Below are 13,281 nucleotides of genomic sequence, written 5' to 3'. Positions count from 1 at the left end.
GTATTAAAAGCCATCTGAAATAAGTAGGTTTTTAGCCCTGATTTAAAGAGGCCCAGGTCAGAAATAAGATGCATCTCGGGGGGGAGCTTATTCCAGAGCCCGGGGGCAGCAAAGGAAAAGGCTCGGTCACCTTGACTTGTATCTTGACCTGAACACTTCCAGCAGAAGTTGATTTGTTGATTTGACACACAAGGGTGCATGACATGCTGCAGCAGCTGGAGTTTCCTCATTCTGGAAAGATGAAGATGAAAAAAACTTGATTGAGATTTGATGATATTTCCAGTGAGCAGTTAGCATTCGGTCATCACTGCCACCTCCCTTCTCATTGGCTCCTTGGCTACACTGAACAGCCAATCAGAGGGAGCTCTCTCACAGACACGCTGATGGTTCACACACAGAAGATGCGACAGATGTTCACAGATGTTCAGAGACAGTCCAGATGTGCCGATGGCCGATTGTCGGCCTTGGATAAAAGAGCTGATCATTTAGATTTAAATGATCGGATGTTCAGAGAGAAAGGTAGAAACTAAACAGTGTGCCGGGTGTTTTCTCATGTAGTCCACAGCCTTTAATGCACCACGAGCACAACACTGGGCAGACAGTTCAGAGGCTGCTGACGGAGCAGAGTGGAAGGTGTTTGGGGCTGTAACCTCGATCAGAAGCGGCAGAGCTGGAGAAGTCCTGAGAGTAGCAGCATTATTTTTAAAAGAATAGTTGCTCAATGGCCTTAAAGTTGGTTCAAACGCACCAACCTGGCAACACTGGTGAGAAAAAAGCTGAACATGGTTTGGTTTAATCCGCTGGGATGGGCTCCAGTATAGAAGGTAGATGGAGGGATGGATGGTTTACAGCAGATTAGTGTTAATTTGGAGTTTTGTTGGTGGAAAATGTTGAACTGTTCCTTTATCCTTCCAGTTATAGAGATACTTACAGCTGAAAGTAGGCAAAGACACGATCTAAAAGACTCCAAACATCATGTTACAGATCCCAGCTGCTGTCCTGTCTCTCACTCTGTCTGCATCACTTCTTCTTCTCCGTTCGTTTCCTTCTTCCTCGACTGCCTCAGCTACACCACCCTCCTCCATCTGCCTTTCTTCTTGTCTTCCGCTCCATCCCTCACTTCCCATCTTTTCCTTTCCCACAGAACTGGGCTGTGCTCCAGTAACACTGTGAATAAATCATAGTAAAAGGTTTCTGAATAATGCAGCAATGTGTCCAGACAGCAGATGTGTGTGTGCTTGTTTCTGTTTCTGATTTGCCAAAAGTCTCAGTAATAAGCAAACAATAGTTCACGGCACGCATACACCTGCTTGTTCAGATTAGGAGGCTGGTGATGATTATGAGGACGTTTGTTTATAATTACACAGCAGGAGGCCGTTTAATCAACCCACACACACACACACACACACACACACACACACATGCATCGCCTTTTTAATGACATTCAGACTGGTTTTGTTGTTGTTTGAACAGGAAGTGGTAAAACTCCTCAGCTTCCTCTGCTGACACATTCATTTGGCTGTTGGAGGCATCATCAGATCACTGGTCATCAGTTTTATTTTTTATGAGTTTGGCCATCAAATGCCTGCAAAGAACAGCAGGATGTGCTCACATGTGGCGTGTTTTTTGATGTCCAAAACGCTGTGTTGAAAGAAGAATCAGTGGAAAAGTTAGCAGAACAGCTGCTGGGACATTTTAAATATATTAACAAGATGAAAGGGAAGAGGATCTTTGTTTTGATTCAGGAGCACATTTCTTGCTTTTACATTCAGAGATGTTTCTGGTTGGTGGTGTAACTGGTGGATGGGAAGGTGTCTAACTTCAGTCTAACCTTTGGTGCAGAGTGAGGACGATGACTTTTACACCATCTGTTTCACACGTTGTCACTTTCAGTTTACTTTACTTTTTCAATGTGTCACTATTAAATATATCATGAAAGCATTCGAGGAACCTGGAGGAGTTTCAGTGTAAAGGACGAGGGAGCAAGCCTAAGCTGGACCCCGTGACCTCTGACCCCTCAGACGCTGCATCAGGAACCGTCATTCATCAGCAGCTGATAGAAGCACATGGACAAGGGATTACTGTGGAAACCTTTGTCCAGCACCACAATACAGAGTTCCATTCACAAGCTTTACTGTGCAGGAAAGAAGCCTGATGTTAACCTCGTCCACTTCTCTGGGCTCGGAGGCGTCTGGGATGGACCGTCACACGGTGGAAACGTGTGCTGTGGTCAGACCCATCAGTATTCCACATCTTTGCTGGAAGAAATGGAGCAAAAGCAGCATCCAGCCTGCTGTCAGCAGCCAGTCCCTGCAGCCAGGCTCTGTGATGGTATGGGGTTGGATCAGGGGGCAAAGCTCATTTCCACTTCTGTGACGGCAGCATTAATGCAGAAAAGCTCACTGAGATTTTACAGCAACATATGCTGCCTTCAAGGCCACATCTTTTCCTGGGACGTCCCAGCATTGTTCAAGCAGACCATGGAAAACCACATTCTGCCACAGTCCAAAGGCCTGGCTGAGGAAGAAGAGGTACGGGTGCTGGACTGGCTGCCTGCAGTCCTGACCTGTCCCCAGCAGAGAAACAACCACCCCCCCGCACTGCTGCACACCTTAAGACCTGTTTAAGGAGGAATGGGACAAAATAACAGCTGGAACTCTGCATCACCTGGTTTCCTCAGAGTCAGAACGGCTTTAAGTGTTGGCAGAAGGAAACAAAGTGGGAAAAGGTTCACTGACTTTATGGGATGTTGCAGGTCTGAATTTTCTTGGCTTCACATCGTCTTCTTTAGAATAAAAATATAGATAAATGTAAGAATTACTGTCTTTATATAAGAAGAGGGTACGGGTGCTGGACTGGGCTCATTGTTTGTTGCAGAGAACAAAGAGAAATACGCAGAATTAGAAAAGTGCTTCTGGTGGGACTGTTAGATGTTACACTTAGTATCTGTCCACATAGAGATCCTAGACTGTTAAAACATACCTGAATAAAAACGTATTTCCAAGACGGGGCTTCTCCCTGCGGTCTTGATCTAAATAAAGACTCATAATGCAATCTGTCTGGACTGCTTGTTCAAATTTGATGCACATGTATTCTTTTCACAGGCTAAACATGTCCAGGTATCTCATTGACAACACTTTCCAGCACCCACAAAACTTTCTTTTTTCTTAACAACACCGAGTAAATGTGCTCAATGGGATGATGTGAGTGAGCATGTGCAGTAAAGCTCCAGATCAGAACCTCTGGGTTGTATTTGGACCATGTGGCAGCCACATGAAGCTGGGATGCTGCCCCTCGGTCTGCACAGCGATGGCTGCTTACACAGATACTCTGAGTCATCTGTTTGTTAGTTTCTGAGGTTTTCTTTTTCACGTTTTATGGAACATAAAAGTTTTGTTTAGACAGATTCAGCAGATTGGTGCTGCTCACTTCTTGGGTTTTCAGCTTATTGAGATGCACCTGTGTGTGTCTCAGAAATAAGTTGCCAGATCGTATGAATGAGTGGAGAATCTTAGAGCTGTGACTACGAGCTGAATCACTGTCGGTAGGGTGGAGTGAGAAAGAGCAACACAAGGAAACTGTCCTCACATAACCTCAAGTTAAGATGAAAGGTTTCACAGAATTTAGAAAGGCTGAGCAGTGTGACCCCTTCAGTTGGAGCATACTCTGCAAAATCGCTACTATCAGGACACTTTTTACCTGCCTTGGCAACCTCTGCCCCTGGTGATGGCCACTTGAGTCATACCTGCCGGATTAGGGAGATCTTCATAGAAGTATTCCCCTCTTGAGTCGAGAATAGCCATGTAGAAATCCTTCTGCATTCCTCCCTCAGCCAAATTTTAGCTCCAGTTCCTCCCGACGCTGCAGCCTTTTTTGGATAGTCAATATCTGCCTTTGGTGACCCTCTTGGGCAACAGAACTTGAAGGGTGTCTGTCTTCAGCTGTCACCAGCATGTTTAGTAGTTGCAGCCACAACAGGCACCAGTTACCTTGTGGCCAAAGCTCCTGGAAGCTGCATCAGAAGTGGAGGCTCTGAACAGTCCCATGCAGACTCCCTCCCCTTGTATTGGTTCACCAGGTCTGTCCGGCAGCCTTCCCTGCCACCAGATCCAGGTCAGATCCAGGTCACTACCAGATGGAGATCAGTTGTCTGCTCTGCTCCTCTGTCCAAGACGTGCAGCAACAGGTCTGATGATGCAACTATAAAACTGATCAACCATCTTAAGTTTGGTACCAAGTACCGTTATGAACCACTTTATGTCAGAGTATGGTGTTTGTAATGGGCAGCCCATGACTTGCCAAGACCCCAACTTAACTTGCCGACCCCCCAAAAGCCTGGCTCCTGGATCGAACAACTCTGGTTTAAGTTGGGGAAAGACTTTTGTCAGTTTGCTGCTCTGCAGCATTCAGGTGTGTGTTAACACGATGCCAAGGAGGAAAGACATCAGCAATGATCTCAGAGAAGCAGCTGCTGCTGCCCATCAGTCTGGGAAGGGTTATAAGGCCATTTCCAGACTATCTGGAGTCCATCATTCTACAGAGAGAAAGATTATTCACAAGTGGAAAACATTCAGGACAGCTGTCAATCTTCCCAGGAGTGGACGTCCCAGCAAGTTCACCCCAAGGTGAAAAAGCCCAGAGCTACATCTCAGACTCTACAGGCCTCAGTTAGCATGTTAAAGGTTAAAGGTCACCCCAAGGTGAAGAAGCCCAGAGCTACATCTCAGACTCTACAGGCCTCAGTTAGCATGCTAAAGGTTAAAGGTCACCCCAAGGTGAAAAAGCCCAGAGCTACATCTCAGACTCTACAGGCCTCAGTTAGCATGTTAAAGGTTAAAGGTCACCCCAAGGTGAAAAAGCCCAGAGCTACATCTCAGACTCTACATGCCTCAGTTAGCATGTTAAAGGTTAAAGGTCACCCCAAGGTGAAGAAGCCCAGAGCTACATCTCAGACTCTACATGCCTCAGTTAGCATGTTAAAGGTTAAAGGTCACCCCAAGGTGAAAAAGCCCAGAGCTACATCTCAGACTCTACAGGCCTCAGTTAGCATGTTAAAGGTTAAAGGTCATACATCTCAGACTCTACAGGCCTCAGTTAGCATGCTAAAGGTTAAAGGTCACCCCAAGGTGAAGAAGCCCAGAGCTACATCTCAGACTCTACATGCCTCAGTTAGCATGTTAAAGGTTAAAGGTCACCCCAAGGTGAAAAAGCCCAGAGCTACATCTCAGACTCTACAGGCCTCAGTTAGCATGTTAAAGGTTAAAGGTCACCCCAAGGTGAAAAAGCCCAGAGCTACATCTCAGACTCTACAGGCCTCAGTTAGCATGTTAAAGGTTAAAGGTCACCCCAAGGTGAAAAAGCCCAGAGCTACATCTCAGACTCTACAGGCCTCAGTTAGCATGTTAAAGGTTAAAGGTCATGACAGCACAGCTTAGGTTTGCAAAGCTGCATCTGAACAAAGCTCAAGACTTCTGGAACAATGTCCTTTGGACAGACCAGAGCAAAGTGGAGATGTTTGGTCCTAATGCACAGCAGCACGTTTGGAGGAAACCAAACACAGCATATCAGCACAAACACCTCATACCAGCTGTCAAGCACGGTGGTGGAGGGCTGATGATCTGGGCTGGTTCTGCAGCCACAGGACCTGGGCACCTTGCAGTCATTGAGTCCACCATGAACTCCTCTGGATACCAAAGTATTCTAGAGTCAAATGTGAGGCCATCTGTCCCACAGCTAAAGCTGGGCTGAAACTGGCTCATCAACAGGACAAAGATCCCAAACACAGCAGCAGATCTACAGCAGAATGTGGGGAAAAGAAAAGAATGATCAGCAGCTCCTGGCTGCTTCTTACCCTCTTAGTTCCTGTGGAAGCAGTGAGGGTTCACTTAGTTTTTCACACACTGCTTCTGTGTTTTGTCTCAGTTTTTGTTCAGTAAATAATGACACAGTGTGATATATTGTGTCTCGTTCATCTGAGGTTGATTGTTTGATGAGGACTAGAAGTTTTTTTTAAGTCTTTGAATTAAAAGAGGATGCACTTTATTTTTCACGTGACTGTATAAAGTAAATGATTTTTATCCCTGCTCCTCCATCTGTTGGAGCTGTGCTTGCTGCCGCTATCAGAAACAGATGCTGTGTTGTGTTGCTTTTCAGTGGAAAAAAAGGAGATTAAACCGAAGGAAAGTGAGTGATTACCAGCCAAACTGAGCCGTTGCAGGAAATTTTTGTTGTTGTGGTTTCAAAGAAAATTTCTCCTCAGGAAAGTCTCAAAGCTTTCCACATAAACCAGAGATACTGAAACCCGGAAATTATTTCTGAAGACATCAAGAGACGAATTTATAAAGATGTTTCTTCTTAAAAAGTGGAGACACATTGCTGGGATATTAAAATGAATAACAGATAACGGTCTTTGGACAAAATCAAACCGTAAATAACATCTTGTCGTCTGATTTTAATCTTCACCATCGCTACACTTACACAGCAACCTGTTTTACACCAGCCTGTAGACGCCTGACAAAGGACAGAAATCCTGCAGAGCAACACATTTAAATCCACAATTCAACGATTGCTCAAACCGCTGTGAAAAAGCTGAGTTCGGCCACCAGAATTCCCATCAGGTTCTGCTGGTGGTCCACCAGTCGGCCCTCAGCTGCCCAACACGTTCTGCTGGAAAGCTCGGACCCTTTTTGATTCAAAGCTCTTTATAATATGGTGACCGGAGTGTTTACAATTATTAAAAATTCCATCAATGAGGCAAGTCACCTGCAAACCCTCTAAATGTCCCAAGTGTCCCAGTGATCCAGCTCAGATTGCTCTTGTGTCATTTCAAGTCAGCCTGCAGCTGTGCTACAACCTGTTTTTGCCTTCCTGAAAGTGAAATAGTCCATAAACAGTCGGGTGGAAACTGTGGCGTCAGGGGAGGAGATGTTTCCCTGAGTGTGAGACACAGGGAGGGATTGCATTTGAATCCGTCCTGAGTGCGTTCACATCCCTTTGGACTTATCCACCGTAGGTTTAAACCAATTGTGTAGTGGTATGATTGCCACCCTGTGGGAGATCTGGGTTCAATTCCCCTGCATGAAAGGTACTATCTCCAGTAAGGGTCCTTAGGCAAGACCCCCTTACCCTATCTGCCTAACTGTAAGTCACTTTGGATAAAAGCGTCTGCTAAATACATAAAGATGAACATCCACCCAAGACTCTGGTCTGGAACCTGAGGCCCAGGTCGCTGGGCTCTGAGGGCGACCACCTCCTCTCCAGGCTGTTGGGTTTCCTTTGGCAGCCACAGATTCCTTCACACCTCTGTTCCTCAGTCAGCAGCAACAAACTGAGCTCTATAAGTAAAGTAAGGAAAACATTTTCATGTATTCGAGCTATTCAGCCCGAATCCAAAACACACACCACATTCTGTCCGTCGTTTTTACTGAACATGTTGCTGTTATAGTTCAGAATAAGAGCACATGAGCCTACAGAGGAGCAGAAAGGAGGTGAGTTTATAATGTAGAAGCCTGGAGAAACGACAGCAGCAGGAATCAGTTCGGGACATGTGTGCCGTCTGTGACCCGGGGCAGCATGCATTATATAGTATAGACTGGATTAAACCATGCAACTTTTATGTGGATGTATGCGCCCTGGAAAGAGAAGAAGCGTTCCATCCTACTCGAGCTGTTTCTACTTCACAGGTACAACATGATCTGTGATCTGTTCTGATTTATTCCAGCCTGGCGAGTCCAGAGAAGCATTCAAGTGAAATAAACCAGGCCGAAATTAACCAGAACACAAGCCAGACGTTGTTCCAGATCTATCTGCTTCTCTTTTCCAGGTGCGTCAGTCCTCTCTGAGGTCGTTCATCGGTGTAGTTCCCCAGGACACGGTCCTTTTCAATGACACCATCGGTAACAACATCCGCTACAGCCGAGTTACCGCCAGCGACCAGGAGGTCCATAGAGCTGCCACGGCGGCCGACATCCACAGCAGGATACTGGAGCTGCCTCAGGGTCAGGCTCTGGTGTGTGTACATGATGAAGATGGCTTTGTTTTATGGAACGTTTGGTGGAAAAATGGTAAAAACTAAAGAACATGACTGTGGTCTGTCCCTGCAGGTTATGAAACAGAGGTGGGGGAGCGAGGGCTGAAGCTCAGTGGGGGGGAGAAGCAGAGAGTCGCCATCGCTCGAACAATCCTGAAGGAACCTCAGATTATCCTGCTGGACGAGGTGAGGATCCACCCACAGAGAAGCTCTGCGTACTTTTAAAACACCTTTTCATGCTTCAGGTCCCAGAGAATGGATTTAATCTATGATGTGAGCTGCCTTATTGGCAGATCGCGTAAAGCCGAGTGTTGTTGTGTCAAAGAGGGCAAAATGAATCAAATCCATTTTTAGGAAGATTCCAACAGAACAAGCTGTAGAAAACTTGAAAAGGTCTGAAAACATTTTGAATAAAACTGCAGTCACAGAATAGTTAGATCTTGTTATGTTTATGCATTTGGCAGATGCTTTTATCCAAAGCGACTTGCCTAAGGATCCCTAGTGGAGGTAATACCTTTCATGCAGGGGATTTGAACTCAAGCCTCCCACATGGAAGGTGGCAATCATACCACGACACCAGGGATGTCAAACTCCGGTCCTCGAGGGCCGCTGTCCGGCAGGTTTTAGATGTTTCCCTGCTCCAACGCACCTGAATCAGATCAAGGCCTCATTAGCTGGTTTGTGCAGAACTGAACAATCTTTTGAAGAGATCCATTTAATCTGAATCAGGTGTGTTGAAGCAGGGAAACATCTAAAACCTGCAGGACAGCGGCCCTCCAGGACCAGACTTTGACATATGTGCACTACACTATCCAGTCCTTGTTTTACATCCTCGTGCACTGGCTCCAGCCTGAGGATCCTTCTCAGCACACCCACCACAGAATCTGAAGCAGTCAGCATCAAACTCAAAGTATGAATGCTTCTTTCTGTTCTTCCTCTTCCTCAGGCCACGTCTTCACTGGACACCCACACTGAGAGGAACATCCAGGCTTCACTGGCCAAGGTCTGCACCAACAGGACGACTATCGTTATCGCTCACAGGTGACTTCACCACAGCGCCAGATCTCTCTGTTCCACCTTCACTGAAAGACGCTGTTAGCTGTTAGCAGTTAGCTGTTAGCAGCAGGGTTAGCTGTACCTTAGCGGTGCTGGCTACCAAAACAAAGACATTTCCGTGGTGCTGAGCACAGCAGCTGGGTGTCATTGCTGTATTTAAAGCACGATCCACGTCATGTAAAACTGAGTATCTGCCAAAACCCAAGTTTGTTACCAGCAGATGTCTTAGTTTTCTACAACAAAGCTGCAGATTCACCTGCTAACTCATATAAGCGAGTTAGCGTTGGGTGTTTAATGCCGTCTGACTGCCTGCTGTTTGGCACAGTCAGCTACACCAGCTCTCTTGCCATATCCTAGATATTATATTATAGATATATATAATATAATATAATAGATATACCACCCATCAGTATTGTTTTGTCAGAGTGGTTTCCACAATTTATGATGGAGCCAGTTTATGACAGTCAACATCCTGTTTACTCTGCAGAAAGCATCAGAAGCAGTTTAACTGTGAAATGAGATGAATTCAGGTGTGTCAGTTAACAGCATTTTATATCCACAACTCCAGTTCCAGGAAGATGGGATGATCAAAATAAAAACAGCAATGATGTGAAAATCTCACAAACCACAACATTTCAAATGTTGAACGTGAAAAATACAAAAAAATATGAGCTTTACTTGAATTTTATAGCAATTTAATCAATTTAAGGAGCTATTAAAACCACAAGTTAAAGCTCAGTTCTATGTGACAGCAGCATAAATGCAGATGGGGTTGTTGTTTGGTCTGGAAATAGTTGGATTAACTTCCACCTTCCAGCTGTCTGGAGCGATTACAGTAGCAGAGATGAGATGGAAACGGGCTGAAAGGAAGAAATAATGTGAGCATGAGGGATGAAAAAAAGGATTTGAGCCAACACAAAGAGAGGGATGGAGAGATTAGAGGAAAAGCTGATTGGAACATATGAGGTGACGCCTGATGGCAGGAAACTAAAGTAAGAGAAACACATTTATGATTATTGATCTGTCAGAGGAAAAGACTTCAAAGTAAAATACATCAGCAGCGAGTGTCTCCATCACTTCCATTAATTTATTATGACTCCTGTTGGAGAGCAGATCAGATTATTTGTCTCTTGTAGATATGTAGATATATATATTTGTATTTGTGTCATTTGAATGTGGAAAGACCTTTAAGGACAAACTCCTGTCAAATTAAATGCTCTTTGGTTTGTAGAAATATATTCAAAGCACCCATAAAGCCCCATGAAGTCTCTTAAATAGTAATGTTTGCAACCTCAAAATGAAGTTTATAATTAAGTATGAAGAGCTGTTCTAATAAAGCATGTGAGGATAAAACTCTCAGGATAAAAAGAGTGTTCAGAGCAGATTTTCACACCCTCCAGAGGAGAAACTTTTATTACTTTAGTAACTTTTCTTTTTTCCTGTTTGTGCAACTCTGGGTCTCAGCTAAATTCCTGTGAAACTACAACCAGGTGTTAGGAGCCTTTAAAAGTCATCATTTATGCTAAATTAAAGTCGTAAAATGACTATAAAGTCCATGGATTAATCTTCAGACCTGATCTTTTTCACCATACCAGTAACTGTAGAGAGTGAAGCTTCTGAAAGAAGGAAATTATTAAAAAGTTAAAGAGTTTGTGGGTTCGCCGTTCAATCATTGAAAAGGATGTTGGGTCCAAGTTGGATTACAAAAATCTGAGTTTTGGCTCCAAGACAACTTAATTTAATGGATTATTTCATATTTTTTATCTCATCAGCTTCATTTCATCTGTTAACAAACATCATTTCTACATCTCAGACCTGCAACATCCCATAAAGTCAGAGAATCTTTTCCCACTTTGTTTCCTTCTGCCAACACTTAAAGCCGTTCTGACTCTGAGGAAACCAGGTGATGCAGAGTTCCAGCTGTTATTTTGTCCCATTCCTCCTTAAACAGGTCTTAAGGTGTGCAGCAGTGCGGGGGGGTGGTTGTTTCTCTGCTGGGGACAGGTCAGGACTGCAGGCAGCCAGTCCAGCACCCGTACCTCTTCTTCCTCAGCCAGGCCTTTGGAATGTGGCAGAATGTGGTTTTCCATGGTCTGCTTGAACAATGCTGGGACGTCCCAGGAAAAGATGTGGCCTTGAAGGCAGCATATGTTGCTGTAAAATCTCAGGGAACTTTTCTGCATTAATGCTGCCGTCACAGAAGTGGAAATGAGCTTTGCCGAGGGCCCTGGTGTCCAGCTTAGGCTTGCTCCCTCGTCCTTTCCACTGAAACTCCTCCAGATTCCCTGAATGCTTTAATGATATTCTGCTCTGTAGAGGCAGAAATATGCAGATCCCTTCCAGTCTTTCTCTGAGGAACATTGTTTTAAACACAAACTGGAGCTCCTCTGAACATCTTTGCCCGTCATGGAGGCTGCTTTAGGACCAGATCAGGGTTAAAATCAGAACCAGTGAACTGATCAGAAGTTGCATAACACAGATTAAATATGCAGAATTCTGAAAGATGAGTGCTTTGCTGCCCATAACAGGGATTATTCATTCATTTTAAAGACCGTATGCCAGCAGTTTAGTTTCATCTCTTTTGTCTTTATGACAAGATGTTTTTCTTTATTTGAAAGGTGAGTATAAATGTTTCCATCCTTCAGATGGAACCAGTACTGAACCAGAAGACAGATAAAGAATCTGTTATTCTTTAAAGAATGATGTTTATTTACAGATCTAGTCTCTCCTTCTCAGACCGAGCTGCAGTCTCTAAATGGGATGATCCAGCAGCTTCTTAATCTCTCAATAGCATCAACAGATGGAGGCTGCTGCTCGGATCAGGGATATTTATGAGCTAAATCAGCGTTGCTTTCAATTAAATTAAAACATACACACACAAAACGTCAAGATCAAGACTTTAAATCTCCTTTTCATCCAGATACTGAATATTTTTCCATTTCTCCTGGAGATGCTGATGAACTCAGACCATAAACATCTCATCCCGTCACTTCTGCATCTCACGGCAGACTGAGATATAGCTGACAGGGATGCTTTGCTGCCATGAGGACTGTGGGGACTTTTTCTTGTCCTGACAAAGTTCATTGCTGTGGCTTTTCTCAGATGGAAATCACTGATGATGAATAAAAGTCTTCAAAGTGACCCTGAAGTTGCTTGTTTTGTTCTCAGCAGGCAGTTCAGCTCACTGATACAGACGCTATTTGTTACTCGGTAGTGGATGTGCCTAAAGATCCAGTTTAAAATGGCTTCTTTGCTAAGTTGTCTGTTCTGTGTCGACACAACACTGGTTCATCCCTTGAGTTAGGAGCCTTTTTTCTGCCTGAATGCTTCATAGCTCAGAGTTAAGTGGCTGAACAAAGAAAAAACACATTCCTCTGAAAATGCTCAGGAACAAGGACTGAAGATGAGGGAAAAAGCAGAAAATGTCCAAAAAAAACTGTGAAAGAGCTTCAGAAAGCTGCAGAACTGTTGATCAGGACACTTTAAAGGTTTCAGAAAGCTGCAGAACTGTTGATCAGGACACTTTAAAGGTTTCAGAAAGCTGCAGAACTGTTGATCAGGACACTTTAAAGGTTTCAGAAAGCAGCAGAACTGTTGATCAGGACACTTTAAAGGTTACAGAAAGCTGCAGAACTGTTGATCAGGACACTTTAAAGGTTTCAGAAAGCAGCAGAACTGTTGATCAGGACACTTTAAAGGTTACAGAAAGCTGCAGAACTGTTGATCAGGACACTTTAAAGGTTTCAGAAAGCAGCAGAACTGTTGATCAGGACACTTTAAAGGTTTCAGAAAGCAGCAGAACTGTTGATCAGGACACTTTAAAGGTTACAGAAAGCTGCAGAACTGTTGATCAGGACACTTTAAAGGTTTCAGAAAGCTGCAGAACTGTTGATCAGGACACTTTAAAGGTTTCAGAAAGCTGCAGAACTGTTGATCAGGACACTTTAAAGGTTTCAGAAAGCTGCAGAACTGTTGATCAGGACACTTTAAAGGTTACAGAAAGCTGCAGAACTATTGATCAGGACACTTTAAAGGTTCCAGGACAGTCTGGCTGCTTGGAATAAAACAGGAGGGAAAAAAAGGTTGAGATAGCTGCTTATGCTGTTTCTCTGATTTGGGATTTTGACCAAAACATGTGACAGACATTTCCACAAGACCTCAGAAAATCATATGAACTAATGAAAGGCCTTTAATGT

The 13,281-nt window shown here is 44.2% G+C and overlaps 1 protein-coding gene across 2 annotated transcripts in view; it reads left to right on the top strand.

Annotated features, from left to right (window-relative positions):
* The window catches only part of abcb6b (ATP binding cassette subfamily B member 6 (LAN blood group) b), a 42,980-nt gene that overhangs the window by 20,551 nt on the left and 9,148 nt on the right, over positions 1-13,281 (top strand). Inside the window, exons 14-16 of one of the 2 annotated variants that reach the window (XM_072397580.1) lie at positions 7,823-7,997; positions 8,103-8,215; positions 8,976-9,070. In XM_072397580.1, the coding sequence (XP_072253681.1) occupies positions 7,823-7,997; positions 8,103-8,215; positions 8,976-9,070 (383 nt within the window). Of the gene's footprint in view, positions 1-7,822; positions 8,009-8,102; positions 8,216-8,975; positions 9,071-13,281 lie in introns of those variants that run through there. The other variant, XM_072397579.1, reaches the window with a different exon arrangement.

The sequence above is a fragment of the Leuresthes tenuis genome, unplaced genomic scaffold, assembly GCF_036924035.1.
Source record: "Leuresthes tenuis unplaced genomic scaffold, fLeuTen1.0.hap1 SCAF_12, whole genome shotgun sequence".
Lineage (NCBI taxonomy): Eukaryota > Metazoa > Chordata > Actinopteri > Atheriniformes > Atherinopsidae > Leuresthes > Leuresthes tenuis.
The sequence above is the reverse complement of the archived record's forward strand: the minus strand, read 5'-3'. Positions and strand labels throughout refer to the sequence as shown.